Raw genomic sequence first — 21,795 nt, forward strand, 5'->3', positions numbered from 1 at the left:
GCAGGATCCTCACTGCTGCTGTGCAGAGCCCCAGGGCTTGGATTTCTCCTTCTGCCTTTGCCAGACTTGGTTATTCTGAGCACCTTCAGCTTCTTCTGCCCAAACCTGCTCCCATTGCCCAATTCTGCTGAGATTTGAAGCTTACAGCAAATCTTCTGCTGGGCTTGTACAGTTTTGATTTTCTGAACTGGAGTTACACTAAATTGGTGAGGTTTGGTGCAAGTCCCCACCACCCTCAGCAGTAGCAGGTGAAGGTTCATGGTCACTAAGCCACCATTTCTCTTCAGTCTTGGCTTCATTTGGGATGTGACAGCTGGGATTTGAGGGAACAAGGTCCTCTCTGTTCTGAGGGACAGTGCTGTCCCTGCCTGAGGTGACTTTGCTCATTACTGAGGTACTCAAAGGAGTCTTCCAGGCACAGTCACTAGTTTTTTTTTGGTGCCTCCCTTTGCTAAGACAGCAGCTGGCTCCCTGTGTTGTTTAGTGATGGAAACAGAATTTGAATGATTTGTTTGTAATGTTTTCATGTAAATCTGTTGGACTTTCTTTATGCTACAGACACCTCTTCCAGAAAACACAGATGGAATCCATGAAACAGAGCAGAAGAAAAATCCACTCTAAATCTAGAGAAGGGATGGGGCCTTGTTTAACAAAGCATTTGACCATAAGCATTTGCTTAAATGAACATGAACATCAAGGAAATGTAAACATATGTCAGTGCTTTTCTGAGTTGAGGCTGTTGTCTATTCCAACCTTGTGCTCAGAGATTGCTTGCGGTGGTAATGCCCTTTGGGCAGAAACCTGCTGTCTTTGGCCATTTTAAGGCCAAATATAATTTAAGCCTTGCTCTAGAATTCTGGCTGGTTTTCCCTTTCTGCTGGATGATTATTTAATACTTTTGTAGTTGCTGATTGTTACAGAAACCAATTCAGGCTCCTGCTAAAAGTCAGGGTGGTTTCGAGTCACGCCAGCAAGACTGGCAAGGACATGGAGGAAAACTTCTTTTGTTTTATTCTCCCTTCAAGATAAGGATCTGAAAAGCTCAAGAAAGTCTGTTCCTCCTATTTTTAGCATTGCCTCAGCAGGGTTTTCCTTCCAGTGTTTATACAGGGAGAGCTGCACCATCTGGTAATGATAGAGGAGGCTGCTGTGGGGTGAAAGGAGCTGCTCTGGGGTGTTCCTGGGGGCTCCTCACTGCTCCACATCCAGGCAGAAAATTCCTGCAGGGAGGTCCATGGCACCATCATTCTGCTTTTGGAGTTTGACTCTGTGGCTGTGTGTTAGGGCCTAGTTTGGAGTTGACTTTTCTCTCTCTTTTGCTTGGAAATCCTTTTGTGATTCATGAAACATCAGAGGAAGTTTGCCTGGCTTCTTGCAGGGGTATTTTTAGACTGTGAAATTGCTGGGGTTTGATATCTCATAGATTTGTTTTAATGGTACAAGTGGAGCCTCTAGGATGTTTGGGAAGGCAAGAAATGCTTTAGTAGATGTTGGCACAGACCTGTGACAGTAACCAATGTCTGTTATATACAATAACCCCTTTATATCCACTGCTCAAGGAGCAGATTCTGTTCCTTTCTGAAATAAAAAGCCTCTTTTTTCATGGTGTGAATGGAGTGAAGCCAAGTATGAATGGGAAACCATGGGAAGGAGAAGTGCCTGCTTGGTGCTGTTGGATGTGCTCTTTGTCATGGGGTATCCAATTTAGGCTGCTGCTCCTGGATGCTGTGAGAAGTAATGATGTGTTTTTAATGTTGTTTTCCACCTGTTCTGTCCCTTTGAAAACAACCCAGCCAAAATCCCACTGTAAGGATTCATTGGAAACCTGGACTGAACTCTCAATTAGTTGGCTTCTTGTGCTGATCCTGATGAGTATTGATGTAAAAATGTCACAGTTCATAGCCAAATGTAAATATTTTCCTAAGAGCGTTCCTAAAGCAATTTCTAAGGCAGTGCATTGGTAGCTGTTGTAGTAAACAGGAATATTTTCTTATCTCTCAATCCTTTGCTGTTTTTTGTCTGTGGAGGGAGGTACAATTAGTGGTCCCAAACCCACCCAGAAAAAAATGGTCTTGCAGGCCTAGCAGATAGTGGAAAAAAGCCTGGAAAGTATTTAGGAGAAAGAGAATTATAAGTTTGCCACAGGAAAACAGGCTGGCTCAGCCTCTTTTTATCTCAGCAAGCTGCCAGGCTTGGTTTAAGATTTCTGGTAGCTTTGGCTAAAGGAATTGTGGTTTCTAGTAATTGAATGTCATTTGAAACATAGCAGTGGGTTTTCTTGTTTTTATTTTTTAAAGGCAGGGGAAACAGAGAACAAAAGCCACTAATAATAAAATAGAAGTCAGAGAAACAGAAATCATTATTAGTTGGATAACCAGAGGGTTTGGCAGCCCCAGGAAAAGGCTGTGTGGGATGGCTCCTGGGATATCCCAGCACATTTCTGGGGGAACCTACCCAGGGAAAGAGACCCTTATCAAACCCACTGAGGCTCTGAGGAATCCTAAATCTCTTATCTGGGCTTGCTGAACCAGCTCACCTGGTGGAGTGGTTCCCCACACACCCTCAGGCACGTGCAGGGTTGAATGTCCAGGCTTTTATGGCTGCACTTTCCACTGCATGGAGAATATTCTGATTTATTGCAAAGCTGACAGCTTTCCACAGGGCCAATAATCTCCAGGGGCTGAAGCAAGTGCCCTCCAAAGAGGTGGCAGAAAGGTTTTCCTGCTTCTGGCTGTGTGTTCATAATTGTGAAAATAATTGAGTGTTTCTGTGTGTGTGGTTGTGTAAAAAGTGAGTTTTACTGGGAGGGCACTAGGGTTCCCTGCCCTTGCTTACACCTCAACTTTGGCTCTGCCCTGTCCCTCTCTTAGAAAATATGAAGGAAAAAAAATCTTCAAACTTGTTCTCCCTGCCTGCTTTTGAGAGATTTTTATGCAGGACCTATTTTTAAAAAAATGCATATTTTTAACATCCCACTTGAGCAAGGCATTCCTGCAAGTTTCTTAATTTAGGAATATGAGAATCCCCATTAAGATTATCCTTAAGTACTTTCCTGAATCAGAGCCTGAAACAACAAAGCTTGTGGACAGGGCTTTTAACTGCTTGACAGAGGCTCTTTTAAATTTGTTGAGTCTTTAAGAATCTGGCTGCTGCTCTTTTCAGTGCCTCCACTGTGCTGCACTGCAGCTGTTGTCAAACAGAAGGGTCCCCACAGCCACTCAGAAGAAGTATCACTGCTAATAGCTTCCAGTTGTTCATACAAACTCACTAATTTCTGTGACTCCTAATTCCACACACTTCTTGTTTCTGGATTTTTTAGAAGATAAAAAAAATCAGTCTGTTTTCAGTGTCTTTTTTTTCCCCACTTTTTTCCTGGAGAATGAAAGGTTTCTTTTTGTGATTCTCACGTGAGCTACAAGTGCTTTCTTGTAGAATTTAAGCAGGAGTAAACCTGTAGCTGTGGCTTCCTCCTTACTGATTAAATTCCCCACTCCTATTTCAACATATCAGTGAATTAGATTTCAACATTTTGTTTCCCACTTATGAAGTTGTTAACTGGATGTCTTTACCTGGAAGAGTAGAGGAGTCTCTGAACATTCCTGTGAAGCAGAGAGCTTAAGCGAGAATTATTTTTGACACTGCAGGCAGGAAGATTTTCCAACAAAATCCTCATAAATAAATCCTGAGGAAGGCAGGTCGTACATCCAGTTAAATCACAGATATAAATTTATATTTAAAGGACTAGGATTTTCTGCATTTGGCACCAGGAAAGAATCCAGCACTGTCAGATCATCTTGTGGGTTTTTCCTACTAATGGAACTCAAATGGGAAGATTAAAGAAGCAGATCATTCCTTGATAAGATTGAGGAGTCTTAAACAAGCACAAAAAAAAATTCCCAAGTCTTCTCCCCACAGTCTGAACAAACATTTTCACAACAGTAAATGTCGCCAGTCTTGCTAAAGTATCAATCTCAGTGGAAAAATCCACTGTCTGAGTGATCAGTTCAGGCCTGAAAGCCTTTCCAGTATAATAAAAACTGATGGAAGAATTCAAGGGCTGCAGAGGGATAGAAGTGCTCACTGTTTGCTTTGGCACTTTCTAGTGTGTGTAGGCATTTCCATTTCCCTAGAAGTATCAATTAAGCTGTATTGACTTTTATTTCTGGAAATGGGAAGCTTTATTCTCTCAGCCAAATAAAGAGCAAGGTTGTGGTTTATTCTACTCCCGTTTCTTACCTTTTGCTCTTTTGTGCTTCTCTAAGACACTGAGAATTTATAGGATAAAACTGCTGCCAGCTGCATTCATTTAGAAGTGGATCAGTACACCTGGAGCTGTGAAAGGTTCATGGTGAAGATTGAGACATCGTGAAGCTTTTTACATGTTGGAAACATATTTCTGTTGAAATGTGGGCAACAGAAATGAATTGCAGTGTAGATCACACTGGCATTAAAGGCCTTTCAAGGAGCTGATAAACTGGCCCTTATTGAAATATTAAATGGCAGCAGGGCAGGAGAATCCAGGGCATGTTGTGCTGCAGCTGAGGGTTCAGGAATTGCCATTCAGGGAGCAAAACGTCTCCCAGTTTTGACACAGAGACCTTCTGAGTGCGGATATTTTCTCTTCAGCATCCTTTTGATCCCTTACAAGCCTTCCTGCAGCTGCTGGTGTTGCAGCCACCCCGCAGGGAGGTTTTTGAGACCCCCCCCAAAGCCATTCCTGTGTCCCCTCAGGGTGAAGGCAGCACAGAACGAGTTGGGACAGCAGATCCTGGCTGACTTCGAGGAAGCCTTTCCTTCCCAAGGTACAAAGGTAAAGTTCTCACTTTTCCTCCTGTTGAAAAGTGTCACTGGAAACTCTTCAGGATGATTGTTGTTGGATTTAGTCTCATTTTTCCTCTAGATTTGGTCTCTGCCTGTTTCAGGAGTTTCTTTAGAAAGCAGAGGGTGATTTCTGCCAGCCTTCCCTTCACTCTGCACCCAGCTCCCGCAAGAGGGCTGCAGCCAGGCAGAGAATGCCCAATAATTCATCTCTGGGGTTTCCTTGGGGTCTCACCCAGTCCCTGGTTATTTGTTTGTCACAAAAATCAGAGTTTTGTTCAGGGGAAGCCAAGCACAGGCTGGCTGTTGACACAGTGCCACCAAGTTTGTGTCTGGTTTTCTCAGCACAGATACAAATCTGGGCTGGGGCTAAAGCACCAACTGTGCTTCCCCAGCACTGTGCATCCAAACATTTGCTAACAGTAAGGGGAGTAGGTGTGAATTTGAATTTACTTCCAAGAAAACACCAGTTCTGTCTTTCAAAGTACCAGCTCTGCTGGTTTCTTCATGCAAGTGACAAGTACAGAAATGAGGAGACCTTTTGGAGCAGTTGGTGAAGGGCAAATCTGTGTCTGTGAGAAGCAGCACCAAAGCAGCTTTTTTATTTAAAAAAAATGTTTCTAATTTTTCTGCCTTTACCATGGAACAACTTCATGGACAGTGAAATGAAAGCAGCTCAGTTTTCATGCAGCAATAAATAAAGAGTAGCAGCAGAAAAGAGAATAATAGGAAAGGATAAACCTGGATGCATTTGCAATCACCCATTCAACTTAATTAACCTGAAATCATTTTCTTCCTGTTTGTTTTGACAGAGGACTGGTGGGCCCAGCAATGTCCTACGTGATGCCTGCCTGGTAGCCAACGTCCTGGACCCCAGGATCAAACAGGAAATCATCAAGAAATTCATTAAACAACACCTCTCAGAGTATCTGGTCCTTTTCCAGGAAAATCAAGATGTAAGGGAAGCTTTGCAAGCTCCGTTTGGATTTCACATTTTGCTCTGCTGGCATTCCCAAAGTTCTCACTTCCACAGGTTCCTGTGGTGAAAAGTTTTTATCCCAAGGGCCTGGAAACTGATTCTGGGTGTGATCTGGAGTGGCTGATGAGCTGGGAGTTGCTGTTATCTCTGCCAGGATCCTCCCACCTTAGACCTCAGTTTCTCAGATCATCGCTAGAAATGTTTTCTCCCACATATAGAAAGTAAATTTGTGTTAGTTTTATTTCAACCCTGCAAAAGGTTGAAAAATGAAACTCTGAAAATTGAAAACTCAACACCATCACCCCCAAACAATCAAGAAACATCCCAACATGCTTAGAAAGCTGAGGGGAAAGGATTTATAGAAAGTTAATTACCTTTGTAGCTAAGTTTTAAAATTCCTGTCCTGATACTAATAGCTTTGTAAAAGTTTACCATCATGTCCTTGAATTTGGAAAGAAACCCCGCACAAACCAGAATCGCCTTTAGATCAAAATGTATTTTATCAATTTCAAGTGTTTGACATAAAATAAAGGCTAAACTGCCTAAGTTTAAATAACATTTTTCCACCTAAGTTTTCTGGATTAATCTTTCTACTTTTTGACCAGAAAACACAATTATTGAGGGGAAAAAATCCCATCCTGCTCAGCTTGTAAGAATTTTAGTTGGAATTTAAATGTGAGCTGAATGTAAGAATCCAGGAATTGCTACATTCTCATCCCACTCACTTTAACCTCTCTGTCTGAAACAAAGAGGGTGGGATCAAATGAAATATTATTGGATTGAGTTTTCAATAATCTCTGCATGATTTAGGAGTACTGTTATCCTCATTTTCAACAGAACTTGCTCTCTTAATTCACACAAGATAGGATTTTCAGTCTGGCATGTGTTTAAGCACTTGGAATCCCAGAATCATTGAGGTTGGAAAAGACCTTTCAGATCCTTGATTCCAACCCTTGCCAAGTCCGCTGCTAAACCCTGTCCCTAAGTGCCACATCCACAAATCTTTTCAATCCCTCCTGGGATGTGACTCAGCCAATTCCCTGGGCAGCCTGTTCCAGTGCTTGGTAACCCTTTCAGTGAAGAAATTTTTCCTAATATCCAATGTGGGATTGACATTCTCTGAACGTGGGAGAAGCAGTGAGAGAAGCAAAGAATGATCAAAACAATTCTTATCTCATTTACCGCTCCTGTGTTGTTCACAAGTGGAATGCATTGTGGAACACTGTTTACCTGAAGGGAATTGGAAATTGGATTTTGGTCTGAGTGTTTTGATTCACTGACCAATTGAATCCAGGTGTGTGTGCAGTGGAGATGAGTGCTTGGCAGATTCAGTTTAGATGTAATATAATAAAATATAGAATAATATAGTATAATCAAGTAATTAATTAGCCTTCTGATAAGATGGAGTCCTCCTCATCATTCCTCCTGGACGTTGGGCAAAAATATCACCGATTATCCAAAGCATTCAGAGGATGTTATTCAATGTAAAACCACCTCTGACTGGAGAGAGAGCAGAGCTGCAGCAGCAGCACAGCTCTGAATATTTGCTAAAGATGCTGATGGTGCTAAAAAGTCATTTTGCCTGAGGTTCAGATGGCCTGGCTGGACAAGATTGACCAGCGCTACGCCTGGATCAAGATCAATGTAAAATGTAAAATAATCAATGTAAAATCACCTCTGATTGAGAGAGAGCAGAGCTGCAGCAGCAGCACAGCTCTGAATATTTGCTGAAGATGCTGGTGGTGTTAAAAAAAGTCCTTGTCCCTGGGGTGCAGGTGGCCTGGCTGGACAAGATTGACCGGCGCTACGCCTGGATCAAGAGGCAGCTGGTGGATTACGAGGAGAAGTACGGGCGCATGTTCCCCGCAGAGTGGTGCATGACGGAGCGCATTGCCGTGGACTTCTGCCACATCACCAGGTGAGCCCCACCTGGGGACACAGATCTCTGACAGACACAGAACTGCCCCAGGATTCTGCCACATCACCAGGTGAGCCCCACCTGGGTATCACACATCTCTGACAGACACAGAACTGCCCCAGGATTCTGCCACGTCACCAGGTGAGCCCTACCTGGGTATCACACATCTCTGACAGACACAGAACTGCCCCAGGATTCTGCCACGTCACCAGGTGAGCCCCACCTGGGTTTCACACATCTCTGAACAGAGAGACACATAACTGCCCTAGGGTTTTCTGTGAGAAAGCTCAGAGAAAGAATTAAAACAATTTTTATCTCTCCTTCTATTGTTTATAGATATGGTTCTCCAGAGTGTACTATTCATAGCTCACCAGTAGTGTAAAAAAAGATTCCTGAAGTATTGCTCTGATTTTTTAAGATTTTTTAAGCTTTTGGACATTTACATTCTTGTAATGAACTTTCTCACACACTTTATGTAAATAACTTATTGTTTTGCATTCTTTTATGGAGGAGGAGAAATTTAATAGACTGTTAGTTTGTCCAGTGTCATTGAAGAGGTGGCACTTTCACCCTCCAATCCACTGTCACTTTTGGAAATCTATAAATATTGGAGTCAGAAAAATAAAAGTCCTTTTTTTACCTTAAAAAGAGCAGCGAGTCTGCATCGTGTTGTTTCTTATCCTATAGTGACACTAAAGGGCAATCAGGTCTTAAGTCCACCATTGTTTCTATAAAAACTGTAAACTTCTAATAATAATAATAAAAATAATAAAAATAATAAAATTCTAATAAGAGTAAATAAATAATAATAAAAATAATAAAATAATTAAAATAATACATAATAAAAATATAATAATAATTTTTCCTGTAAAATTTATAATAATACCCCTGTAAAATTTATAATAATACCCCTGTAAATTTATAATAATAAAGGGCTTTTTCATGCCTTCTGATGCTAGAGTCTCTGTATCACCTTTGTCTGTCCCAGTACCCCTTTGGTGATACCATGCAGCTCCTGCTGCCTTCCAGCTTCCTGAAAATAAAAGGTTGGCTTGGCTCCTGCCCTGCTGGTCAGTGTCTGAAGGCAGGGTGCAAATGTCTCTTTGGAATTGTCTGTGGTTAAAAGGAAGTGAAGAGTGAAAAGGCTGAGAAGCGTCGCTAAAACAATGAGAAATTGAAGTGATGTGAAAATCAATTTTCAGCGTAACAGAGGTAAAAGTCAGCAATGTTTCAGACCAAGTGGAATAGCATGAGCTGACTGTGGTGACCAGGCTCTTTGCCAGCCAGAGACAGGGAGGCAGAGGAAGGTGCCAGTGGAGTTCCAGTAGCACCATTGCCTTTGTTCTGGGTCCCAGTGGGAGTCCCTGAGCTTCCCAAGCTTGGACCCTCTGGGCTTTCCCAACAGGAGATGGGGTCCTGTTATCCACAGAGCTCACAACAACTGTGGCTGTGTTTGAAATGGGATCTGCAAAGCACTTTTATGTTAGAGAGCCTCTTAGGAATTAGCCTGAATTTTGTGATGAAAGTCTCTCTGGGGATAGGACTGAGTTCCAGTGTTAGGTTTCACACCTTTATAGGAAACCACATTTGTTTTTTGTATATCTCCTCTCTTGCAGGGCAGAGCTCTCCAAGATCATGCGCACCAGGGCCAAGGAGATTGAGGTGAAATTGCTTCTGTTTGCAATTCAGAGAACAACCAACTTCGAGGGGCTCCTGGCCAAACGCTTCTCAGGCTGCACTCTTGCTGATGGCACAGGGGTAAGGGCATTTCTGAAGAGCTCTCCTTTACTCAGCAGCTTGCTCAGGAGGAAAAATCCCCTTCACACAAAGCTCAGGTGCTGGAGACTGCAGAAAGTGTCACCTGCAGCCTCCCCTTGCTCAGGGTGTTCAGTGTGACTCTGCTCAGTGGCCTGTGTTGGAAAAATTATTTTTTAGTTGTGTAGACTATAGAGAAAATGGCTTAGTGGTAATTATGAAGAGCTCTCCTTTACTCAGCAGCTTTCTCAGGAGAAAGAAATCCCCTCACACAAAGCTCAGGTGCTGGAGACTACAGAAGGTGTCCCCTGCAGCCTCCCCTTGCTCAGGGTGCTCAGTGTGACTCTGCTCAGCATCACTTTTTTTCCTCAATTGGAAAAGTGATTTTTTTAGTTGTGTAGACTGTAGGGAAGATGGCACAGGGCTCACAAGAATAAAAAATGCACTGCTTGTGTGCTTTTTTGGTTCTCCTGGGGCCCTGTGCTGTTTGAAGCCACAGAGTTTATTATGGTGTGGTTAAATGCCTTGTAATGTTTGTTCTCTACATGTCAGTGACACATTATAAATAAAAGTCTCCTCTTCTCCTCATTTCTGGGTACCACACATTGACCACATGGTACCAGCTTTCAATCCCACATTTTTGGGTCGCTCTGGCTTGCAGGGACATTGGCAGTTTCTGCTTTGTCTCTTTTTGTACATTGTAAATGTAGAACCAAGAGAAAAAAACTCAGGGAGTATCTCTGGAGCCATCTCTGAGCTTTTCCTGCCTCGAATCTCAGCCCAGAGCTCTGCCAGCCAGATGCCCTGGCAGCACAGACCATGTGTGCTTGGCTTCTCTGTCCAGCCTGGATGTGATAATTCAGCCTCCAAGGAAAGCCTGCTGGACCCACTGGTCATTTGCTAATTAAAAGAGGAAGTCCTGTAAGGTTTTCCTCCTGGCTGAATTTAGATCTCTCAGGAATATGGCTTTATTTATTCTGACAAATTTCATAGAAAATTTGCAGCTTTAATTAAATTCACTTTGCTGGGTTGTTGTGAGAAAAGTAGAAGGAGAGGGTGTGATTTCAAATGACAGAAAATCCTGTGTTTCCCCCTTTCTGACATGTCCAGAGGCTGTGACACTCTGGCTCTCCTTTGCCCTGTTTTGTACACAAAATGAAGGCCACCATTATAAAGAGCTGGCTGGGGGGGGAGACAAACAGTGGGAGCAGCAATTTGGGGTTTGTTTCAGGGCAGAGTTTTGGAGCTGCTGTTGTAGGTTATCCCAGTGGAGACCACACACTTTGGAATGGGGTTTGGGAGAGTGGAAATGTCACACTGGAAAAAATGTCACACTTTCAAGGAGGATTCAGGCAGCATGGAGGGGTGGAGAGGGAGCCAGGATCTGATCAGCTCTGCTGGGAGAAGGCAAATTGCTGGGCAGTGCTTTGAAGGGCTCAGGAAAGCAAAATGTGGATGCTGCTGTGTGCCAGAGGGCACAAAACTGGCTGTTCTCTGAAGAGCTTCCTCTTTTCCAACAGAAGAAGCCAGAAGTGCCACCTCCCTCCACCAACCCCTTTCTGGAGGATGAAACCGGGGCAGAGACAGATGAGATTGTGATGGAGAAAAGTGATACAGACAAAGTAAGTCTTTGAAGTTCCCACTTCTCAGCCTCTGTCAGAATCTCCAGTGGGGCCTCAGCTTTTCCCATCCCATTGATTTGAAAAGTTTGTTTTCACAGCAATTAATTGAGTGCAGTTTTGATCCTTTGTGCTGCGTTCAGGCTCCCAGTACGACCATGCTTTGCTCTGGCTCACTTCACTGAAACCAAAGCAATCTTTATTCCAGTTAATAGTGCAGAGACAATCCTGCCACGTGAGAGTGAGCTGGATTCTGTTCCAGCCTGTACAGCAACAGCCCAGATGTAACTACAGGATTTCTGTCAAAGGGAGATGAAATAGCTATTTGGGTTTTCAGATCCCCAAAGAAACTCCTCTGCAAACAGTTGCAATTCATATTTTGCCCTGTCAGCCAAGCAAACTGTCTGGAGTCACCAGGCAAGTCATTGAACTTTCAAGTGTCAGCTTTAGATTTTCACCCCAGATAAATCACTTGTGGGATTTTTGTCTTTCCAGTGCTTTTTATCCATTACCTCTGCAAAGCAGGCAGCACCTAACTGCTTGTACAAGCACAGGGCTTCCAAAGCCCTCTGCAAACATTAAAGGGTGAATGGTAAATGCAATTGTTTTAATTGGCACCAATATCAAAGCCTGTGTTTTTTTAATACACCAGATGGATGTTTTCTAAGTGTTCAATTGTGGGTTACTTGAGGCTGGTACTCTCCTCTTGTTGAGGGGATTTACAGCCCTGTAAATGGGCCATGTACAGGTGTGTCCTGATGGGTGACCAGGGCCTCAGGACCTGCTCAAATCCATGTCCCTGGGGAGAGCAGGAGGTGGGAGCACAGTCTGGTGCACTGCATCCCCTCCAGATTTCCACATGAGCGAGGCAGCCCCTCTGCCTTCATCCACAGCCAAAGTCCTGAAACACAATGATTTAAGCAAGGTTTTGCTCTCTCCATTAAAATCCAGCTTGGACAGTTGGTTTTGTGTGGATTTTATCAGTGAGGCAGAGATTGGGAACCTAAGGAGACACCTCTGATGCATTTTTTGGGAAGAGTTTGCTTTCCAGTAGCTCATGACTGGAATGTTGGCTGGGATGTGCAGTGTTGAGATGAGAGGACATCCTTGGAGAAGCCAAGGTGTTAGGAGGCAGGTGAAGAGATAATTACAACAATTAGGGCTGGGTTTATTGAACAGCAGAATGCAGCAGTTCTGGAGCTTCTGAGAGAGGAACTGCTGTGCTCCCTGGACCTTGTGAAGCCATCCATGGAGAGGAGACATCCCTGGAAGTGCAGTTTTTGGTGAGGCTGCCCTTTCCTTGCAGGAATGCCCTGTGGCATTGTCACAGGGCTGGGCTCTGCTGCCCTGCAGCCTCCTGGGTGCCAGGTGGGCTCCAACATTTCAGTGTCCCAGTGCCAGCAGCTGCTGGTTCATGCTGGGAGTCTGGAAGTGCTGAAAATCTCATCTTTCCTGTCACTGCGTGAAGAACAGAAGGGACACAAAGAGTTGAAGATGAAGGGTTTTCAGTAAAAGAGCCCTTCCAAGACGCCACTCCTGAAAATTCAAGACACTTGGGAATCTAAAAGGGAGCACAAGAATTTTGGGGGGGGAAATCCATGCTAAAAAAGCACCTCTTTTGGTAATCCTAGCAGTTCCATTTAATCTGTTTACTTTGGATAGTAATGAAAGGAAACTGGGCCAGCTGCAGACCTCCTTGCTGTGACAGCAGTAACCTTTTATTATTTCCATCAAACTCAAGGAGGAAATAGCTTAAACATCTGCAGCTTTTGGACAGGGTTGCACACTCAGAAATACAGCTTCAGTGCTACTGGTAAAAGATTTAATATTCCTTCCACCAGACATGCTGGGAGCAGCGTGGTGCAGAGACACAGAGAGCCAGGCCTGCTGCAGGAGCTGAGTGCTAAACTTGGTGAATCTGCAGCTTTGTGCTGGCACTGCCATGCCAGGGCTTTGCAGATGGGAGGTTTCTGTGATTCCCAGCTGTTTTTTCCCTCTCATCTCCAGTGAGTGAGTGCATCCTGCACTCAGAGGGGTTTGGGTGGAGGATGCCTGGTAATGGTTCTGTCCCAAGGCTCTTAAAAGTTAAATTCTTTATTCAAGGCTCACAGAGGTGGTCTGGCCTCCATAAAACCATTTCCTCACTTCAGGTTTGCAGCCATAAGTTGGGATTCATCATTTGGGGCTGAATTGTTGCTGAGAAAAGTTTGCCTTGTCACACTCTGATAGTTCTGCCAAATTCTTAGTGCCACCTCCTCTGTTGTTTAGGAGAGAAAGTCTTTTAGGCTTTGCTTCTTTTGTTTGGCTTTTCTTGCACTAAAAAAAAAAATTCAGCTGGAAAAATTCATATCTTCGTTGGCTGGGAGCTGATCTTGGCTTTTTGTGGAGAGAGAAGCAAGAATTCCATTCCAGAGTCACTGCAGCCCTCTTTGCAGCCAGGGAAAAGCTGCTGGTCTGCTGGAAAGCACCAAGAGAAATTACCTATTAGTAAAAAAGAATAATAACAATCTAGCTGTAGGGCAAAAAAAGAACTTAAAAGTCCTGCCTAGCCTGGGTGCTTAAACATGCACAAATTTCAATGTGTGAGCTGTGCTGGGCCATGGTTTGAGTGCAGCACTAAACTCAAATGAGGGTAAACAGGATGGCTCCCACATGGCACCTGTGCTTAATGCTCTAAATGTGATTTAAAAATAGAAATCTTTGCATCCCCAGAAACATGTTTCACAGTGAAAGCAGGCCTGTATAATTCTGGCTCCTGCAGTAATTACATGCTGTTTATCTAAATAAAATTCATTCAGATGAAGCCTGTAGCTTTGAGTTATTGCCCTTGATACTCTAAAATGTAAGGATTCTTTAATCTTGCTTCCAAATAACTGCTACATTTGATTTCAGAGGGGACTAGAGGAGCCTTGTTACTGCTTGAAGGATTCAGGGAGATTTTATTTGCAAACTGCATTAAGATTGTTCAGCTGAAATCTGTTAGCATGGAGCAGCCTTCCCTTCAAGACTAAGAGTATTTTACAAGTGGAAAGATAATTCCTTGGATTGCTAACAGCTCCCTAGAAAGGGGGGAAGACTTGGATATAATAACATTTATATGCTTTGATGATTTGACAGCAAATTTCTGTGTCACAATATCTGTAAAGATTTCTGTCCTTCTGTGCTGTTGCATTGCTGTTCCGTCAAGGTCTTACAGGGCAGGTTTGAACCAACATTTTAAATGTTTCCTTGCAGCCAAAGAAGCCAAAGGTCCCTGACAATCCTTTCCATGGCATTGTTTCCAAGTGCTTTGAGCCTCACCTTTATGTGTACATTGAGTCCCAGGACAAGTGAGTAACCAGCCTGAATTTCAGGGTTTATTTGGTTTTTGATGTGCTGGGTTGTGCTGGATTCTGTCCTCAAGCTGCAGAAAATTTAATATATTGCAACTCTGCTGCTTGATTTCAACAGGAGCAGTGTTTGTGGTTCAAGAAGCTTTGAGTGGGGCCTTTGCTTGGACAAAATGAGTGTTCAGGGGGCTGTGGAGTTGGGTTTGTGTGTAATTGCAGAGGGCTGTGGAGTTGGGTTTGTGTGTAATTGCACAGGGCTGCAGGTTTGGTGCCTGCTCCCTCTCTCTGGAAGAAGCTCAGAGTTCCTGAAATTGCTTCTGTTGCCTCTGCAATTCCCACTGCAGACGTGTGTCTTTCTTTCATCTCATGTCTTCCACAAATAACAGGGTTGGGTTTTCTGTAAAACACACATGTGGCTTTGTGGCAGAGGAGTTGCAGGATTTGCTTTGTAGGAATAAGTTATTTGAGATCCGTAGATGAAAGCTGGTTGTAAGATAGCATTATCATTGCTCACAGACCGGGACTTTGTCAGGGGCTTTAATCCCTGGCACCCTTCTTCATCTTCCTCTTTAACTTGCAGCAAAAAACCTTGAATGAAAGGAGCTTTCAGCTTTGAGCTCTGAGAAGTTTTCAGGGCTCTCACCACACTTCCTTGTGCACCTCCATTCACACCAGGGCTTAAATAACATCTCAGTAACAACTGCAGTGCCACCTGGGAGAGGAAATAGCTGAAAAAGGTTCAATTTGGTCTTTTAGCACAGATTAGTGGCTGGAAAGGAGGAGGTTCCTACTTGGTGTCTCTCATCTGTGTGTGCTCTTGTATCTTCCAAGGCTTTGCACATGAGAGAATGTCTAACTCAAGGCTTGTAGTGTCCTGATTTTATCCAAACTCCATGATAAGCATCTTGAAAAAGCTTTTCCATGTCCCATCAACTTTTCATGCTTTAAAAAAAAATCATTAAATAGCTGAAACCTTGCACAGTGCTGTGTCCTGCTGGGTTTAGGTTCTGCTCTGCAATATCACAAAGGGAAACTGATATTTCCCCCCTGCCCTCAGCCAACTGAGCACAGACTTCTTTGAGTATTTCTTCCCTTCTCACTGGGGGCCACTTTAATCCCCATTTTGGTAATTCTACCCCACTGTGCTCCTAGCCCCTTCAGTTGCCTTTTTTTTTTTTCTTCTTCTCTTTTTTCCTTTACAATCATGAGATGTTTTATATTATCTTTATAGCCACAAGCTGCAGGGAGTTCAAAGAAAAACTGCCACAGTATTCCCCATGCTGCCCCTGACTGCCAAAAATTGCTTTTCTTCACTATTTTCTCTCTTCTTCTTCCTTTGATTGAACTTTTGAGGAATCTGTTGCCATTATCTGAAAATGAGATGTTGCTTAGATCATTAATTGTATATTTGAGCTCTGAATAGTGAGAGCAATAGTTTTGTTAATAATTTTTCTGCCACATTAAACCTGTGGGCATTTTCTGCCAAAAAATTGTTTCCATACCCATTTATAGAAACACAGTGCCAAAATCTGTAGCAGTTTAAGAGGAGACACCTGAAAGAAGGAGTTTAAAGATGCTGCTCTCCACCCTCAGCTGCAGAGTAAATACCAGATTTCTGACCAGCAGAGCAGATTTCATTCCTGCCCCTTTGGGATGTGCATCTTTAGCTGTCCTTTGTGGAGCAGCAGGAGCACACAGATGTGAGCTGAGCTGTTCTGGGAGAGCAGGAAGAGCTCTGTCAGGTCTGCAGGGCTGAGAGTGTGCAGAGCCCTCCTTAAATCTGCTCAGAGGCACGTCTGAGCCCAGAGAGCTTGGAAAGCTGGCACTTTGTGCTGTGTGTTTGCAGCCTCAGCTGCAGAGGGGCTTCCAGAATCCCCAGTGCATGGAAAGTGCTCTGCAGTGCTCCAGGTGTGTCAGTGCCACTGCTCTGTTCACACCCAGCTTCCTGAGCACCCTCTTCTCCTCTCCTGCTCCTTGTGAGTTCCTGGTTCTTCTCCTGATAGCCAGACCAACCCTGAATAGGTTGAGTGAAATTAAAAAAAAAAAAACAAAAACCAAAAAAAACAAAGGAAGAGGAATGCAGGAACGAAAAGAAGCAGAATAGAATTCCCTTTATGTGATTTAATTTCATTCTTTCTCTTGGTTAGATTTGGCTAGTTCTCACTCCCAATAAATGTGCTACTGTTAGGAAATACCACATCTGCACTACCAGAGACTTTTCTTGGACCTTTTCCTTTTTGCAGAGTCTGTGCAGAAAATGCTCATTTTCTGTAGCTCTCCTGCCTTCTGCATGTTTCATCTCCCAGCAGCTTTTTCTGCCAGACTCTCTGTGCTCCCATTACACCACACAAAGGTTTGTGGCCTTGGTATCATATTTGGGCCAGCTGAGGCTCATGTGAAGCTTTGCCATCAGCCAAGGTGTGCATTAATGATGAATTAGTTATTTTAGTGCTCAATATCCTCATGTTTTGCTGTCACCAGTGCCATTCTGCAATCCCACAGCCTGGTTTGACGGGCATCTTTATCCAGGTTGGGATCAGAACAAGCGTGAAGCCCCAGCACTGCTCTCCCAGCCTTTCTGAACAGCTGCATTTTCTCCTGCATCCCACTTGACAAGACCTTGGGGGAGCAGGAAAATGCAGATCCATTTCACTTTGCCTCAGAGAAGAGGAGAACATGTGGGCTTAAAGAAACAAAAGCCATCGACATTCCTGACCGTGTCTTGAGACTGGGAGAAGGCAAAAAAAAAATCAAGTGACTGGTGACTGCTAAGAAAGCTCCACTTTGTTGCCCAGCTGGAGCCCAGCACAGATGCAGAGGTGGAGATGCAGCTGTTGAGTTTGACAAGGAGTGAGCCACGTCCTCTTTCCTTGAGAAGCTGCAGGGATGTGCAGGCTGCAGCCCTCCTGCAGCAGCCATCTGTTTGGCTCTGCTACAGCTACACAGGGAGGTAAATTCTGCTTCTCTGTGGCCCAACACAATCAATGCTTCACTTCAGCCTTCAATTGCTGCTGCCAGCGTGGAGATTTATCACATCAGTGGAGCAGCCTGATGTTTTTACAGTGCTTGTAACACAGCTGAGGAGCTGGGAGTGTGGAATCAGAGCTGTGTGCAGGGCTTCAGCAATAGGCATGGAGAAAGGGGGCTGCTTGTCTTTGCAACAGCCTGGCTCCATGATGGAGATCCTGATATTCCAAGCACATCTCTGGAGATAAGTTTGGCCCAGCAGATCACCCCTGGTAGGAGCTCATCCATTGTGAGGCGGCAGCCTCTGAGTTTATCAGGGAAGAGACTTGTGGGTTCTCTGACTTGTGGGTTCTGTGAATTCTCTGAATTCTCTGATTTGTTGGTTCTCTGATTCTCTCAATTCTCTGACTTATGGGTTCTCTCAATTCTCTGATTTTTGGGTTCTCTGATTCTCCAAATTCTCTGACTTGTGGGTTCTCTCAGTTCTCTGACTTGTGGGTTCTCTCAATTCTCTCAATTCTCTGACTTGTGGATTCTCTGATTCTCTGAATTCTCTGACTTGTGGGTTCTCTCATTCCCTGATTTGTGGGTTCTCTCATTCTCTGAATTCTCTGACTTGTGGTTTCTCTGAATCTCTGGAATTTTCTCTCTCACAAGAGGGAAAGCAAAAAGGGATAGAAACTGGGGGAAAGCTGTTGGTGGTGGGTTTTCCCCCTTTCACTGGTAAAGGTGAGAATGTGCTGCAGAGTCTCAGCCTTTCTCCTGAGGATTTGGCTTTCTCCTTTCTGCCCTGGATCATGGCACAGCCCAACCATTGCACCCTCAGAGGTGTGGCTTGTGCCATGGGAGAGCTGCAGGAAAACCATATTAAAAATAGGAATAGAAACTACAGGAACTCCTGGTCAGCAGAGTACCTCTCATCTGAAAGGCCCATCTATTTCCCAAAATCCAAGCTTCCTTGAGGAAGGCTGTGTGAATGTGCCTGGGGGAGGAGGTTTATTGCTGGAATTCATCTGGCAGAGGTTCTTCCATGGAGCTGAGCTGGACATGGATGTGCTGTCTCTGGAGGGGTAGGACCAGAGGAACTCCCCAAGATCAGAAGATTCTCTGGTCCTGTGTTGATGGCTCTGGCTCTCTGCCATGCTCAAAAGCCTTTTTGTCCTGGTGAAGGGATGGAGTGAAGTTTATTGTTGTCTAAAGGCCGAAATATTTGAGTAAGGACCAGGCTGTAATGAATCACTGGAGACAATAAGAGGGCTTTTTGTGCTTTTAAAAAGAGGCTGAGTAGGAAGTGCACTTTGTGCTCGTGCTAAATAAAACTTCTTTAAAGGATGTGTGAAGTTGTGCAAAACCAGGTGGTATCCAAATGGGACCAAGCAATGGCAAATGGGACACTCCATTTTGAGCACATCCCTTCAAAATCCATATTCCCTGAGCTCTGCTGGGATGGGAGGCCTGACTGTTCCTTTTCCTGGTGCCAGGAATGAAACTTGAGCACAGGCTTAATGCACTTGCATCAAATGTGCTGAGCTGAGCCCTGGCAGACCTGGGAGCTTTTATGTGTGGCTGGAGAACAGATTTGAAGCTGCCACTAAAACTCCTGAGCACAAAAGGTTTGGGCTGTGGAATTGTGTGAGCTTTGTGCTGGGAGTGTGGAGATAAGAAAGGGCTGGGAATACCCAGCTGCTAAACCTGAACTTGCTGCTGTCACAAGACAGAGCATCCCATTGTAAGCATTATTCTCTCTTTTCACTCCCAATTCCTCCCTCAACAGACTCAAATATCTTTTTATTCCCCACCCCAGGAATCTGGGAGAGCTGATTGACAGATTTGTGGCTGACTTCAAGGCTCAGGGTCCCCCCAAGCCCAACGTGGATGAAGGAGGAGCTGTGCTGCCCAGCTGTGCTGACCTCTTTGTGTACTACAAGAAGTGCATGGTGCAGTGCTCCCAGCTCAGCACTGGGGAGCCCATGATAGCCCTGACCACCATCTTCCAGAAATACCTGCGGGAATACGCCTGGAAAATCCTCTCTGGAAACCTGCCCAAGTGAGTCTGGCCCCCCCAGTGCTGCACACACCCCACTGCACTGAGGAGCTGATGGTTTGTAAAGATAATTCATGAATACACTCATTTCCCTGTCAAGCAGCCCAGGTAGCAGCAGGATCACTCCATTTACTTCATGATTTTCTCCAAAATTCAGGTTTTTTTGCACAGAGAGAAAAGCAGGAGAGCAAATGGGCGGTCACACTTTGTTTTTCTTTAAAGGGCCTCTGGAGAATAGCTTCATATTTGGCTTTGATTCACAGTCAGATTTGCAGTTTCTTGAAGTTCCTTTTGAAATGCCAGCCCAAGTCTCTTCAGAGGGTCCTGGCTTTCAGAATTGCTGCTTGGGTAACCAGCTCATGCTGGGATTCTCAGCTGCCTTAGCCCAACATCATCTATATGGTAATTTATAATGAAGGTGGTTTATTTCTGAGATGCTGAAGTGCTTCCCTGTACCTCCCTCTGCCCTGGAACATTTTATCTCTGTGTAAATAAGATCTGTAGATGTAAATCCAGTGAAAAGAAGGGAAATCATAATGAGTTTACAGCAGTATGGATCAGTGTACAGGCTAAAGGTGCTCCTGAGATGTTGCCAAAACCCCACTGCAGATAATTCTATTTGCCATTTAACATCTTCAGTTTGTTTCCTTTGTAAACCTGGGAGCAGCAGAATGACTTTCTAAAACCAGTAAAACCTTTCACAGATGGAAGGGGACGGGGTTCCATCCAGACAAGTGGAAAGATAAATTTAATGTGTGTTCTCCATCAGACCTCAGTTGCATTCTTTAGCCACGTTTTTTTGAGTGCTCCATTTTTGCTGTCCAAGATAAATATCACTGTCCTATTTTTTTTTAATGGATTTGGATTATAAAGAGTTGAGAAGTAGGGAATTTCCTGCCTCTAAACTGCTCTGAGTCTTTCTTTGTTGATACATGAACCTTGCTCAGTGGAAGACACTGGAGGGGAAGTCACATCTTCTATAATTTACTTTGTTGATACCATCAGCTTTTAAAACAGGTTGCCAAAGTCTCAAATGCATGTGAACAGCTGTTTAGTGCTGCAGAGATAAATATGACAAGTTTCCTGATAGTTCTGAGATTCTCCTGCAATCTTTAATTAGATTTTGGATAAGTGGCAGTGAAGGTGAAGCTAGCTGGGGAGGGCTGTGTTCCACTTGCATCCTAATCTATTTTCTTGTCAATGAGTGAGTTGTCCTTTGCTTAAAGACCTGGTACAAAGCTCTTTGGAAAAGAAATTCCTTCACCAAAATAGCAGTTGTGAGTTTGATGTCCTGTATTGCACAGGGTTTAGGGTTGTGGTCATAAAGCCCTTTTATGGCATTAAAATCCAGCAGTAATTTTGCATTTGAGTGTCAAAAACATCACAGGTTTTATCTGTTTTGGTTTTGGTTTTTTTTTCCCCAGGACAACCAGCAGCAGTGGTGGGCTCACCATCACAAGTTTGCTGAAAGAAAAGGAAGGCTCTGAAGTGGCCAAGTTTACTTTAGAAGAACTCTGCCTCATTTGCAGCATCCTGAGTACTGCAGAATATTGCCTGGCCACCACCCAGCAGGTGAGCTTTCCTCTGAGGAGGCACCAGCCCCTCCTCTGTGCTGCTGTGGGGACTGGGACAGCCAAAAGTACTAAAAAAATCCATTGATTATTGAGCTCTACATTATTCATTCAGTATTTCAAAGAAAGAAAAGTATTGATTTTCTGAGAAAAGTAATTTGCTTGTAATCCTGCTTTGCAGCATCAGTTTTGGGGTCAATCCTTTTCTACTTGTTACATAATTTGTTTTGGCTTGGGGCCCAAGCCAATTTTTTTTTTTTTTAAAGACTCTCTGTTCATTATCTCCCCTTCATAAAAACAAGCACAACAATAATTTTGGGAAAATACTTGCATGAAATATTGGGGCAATGTGGAGGGGAGAGAGGAGGAATTTATGCTGATGTGATTTGCAGCCACTCCACTCACTACATTCAGGTGCTTCCAAAATGCCATGGGTCAGCAATGAGCTGTGATGTTTGGCTCTATCCAGGCCTCTCCACCACTAGGTCTGGCAATCCTCCTCCTCCTCTGCAGTTTGGGCACAGGCAGAGTGTTGAGAAACATCTTTATTAGCAGGACAGATGCCACAGTGTTAAGCTAGCACGGTAGCATGTCATACTAGAGTTACATATTTGACCTTGGAGCTTTCATTCTTTGAGCACATGGAGCCACCATGGGCCATCCTGGCAAATCAACAGGTCTGGGATGCCAAGAAGGAAAGATTTCCAGTGTCACTAGATGAGTTTTGGGTGTGGTTTGGTCACAGATGAGGTTTGAAGAAGCTGACCTTTCCAGGGCATAAGTTTTCAAGAAGGA

At 44.0% G+C, this 21,795-nt stretch overlaps 1 protein-coding gene across 1 annotated transcript in view; it reads left to right on the plus strand.

The window, feature by feature from the left end:
* The window catches only part of VPS53 (VPS53 subunit of GARP complex), a 64,645-nt gene that overhangs the window by 21,296 nt on the left and 21,554 nt on the right, over positions 1-21,795 (plus strand). Inside the window, exons 8-15 of the mRNA XM_030962730.1 lie at positions 4,732-4,810; positions 5,631-5,774; positions 7,573-7,715; positions 9,332-9,473; positions 10,991-11,092; positions 14,324-14,418; positions 19,190-19,432; positions 20,854-21,001. Coding sequence (XP_030818590.1) covers positions 4,732-4,810; positions 5,631-5,774; positions 7,573-7,715; positions 9,332-9,473; positions 10,991-11,092; positions 14,324-14,418; positions 19,190-19,432; positions 20,854-21,001 — 1,096 coding nt within the window. The remainder of the gene's footprint in view (positions 1-4,731; positions 4,811-5,630; positions 5,775-7,572; positions 7,716-9,331; positions 9,474-10,990; positions 11,093-14,323; positions 14,419-19,189; positions 19,433-20,853; positions 21,002-21,795) is intronic.

This window comes from Camarhynchus parvulus, chromosome 19 (assembly GCF_901933205.1).
Source record: "Camarhynchus parvulus chromosome 19, STF_HiC, whole genome shotgun sequence".
Classification (NCBI taxonomy): domain Eukaryota; kingdom Metazoa; phylum Chordata; class Aves; order Passeriformes; family Thraupidae; genus Camarhynchus; species Camarhynchus parvulus.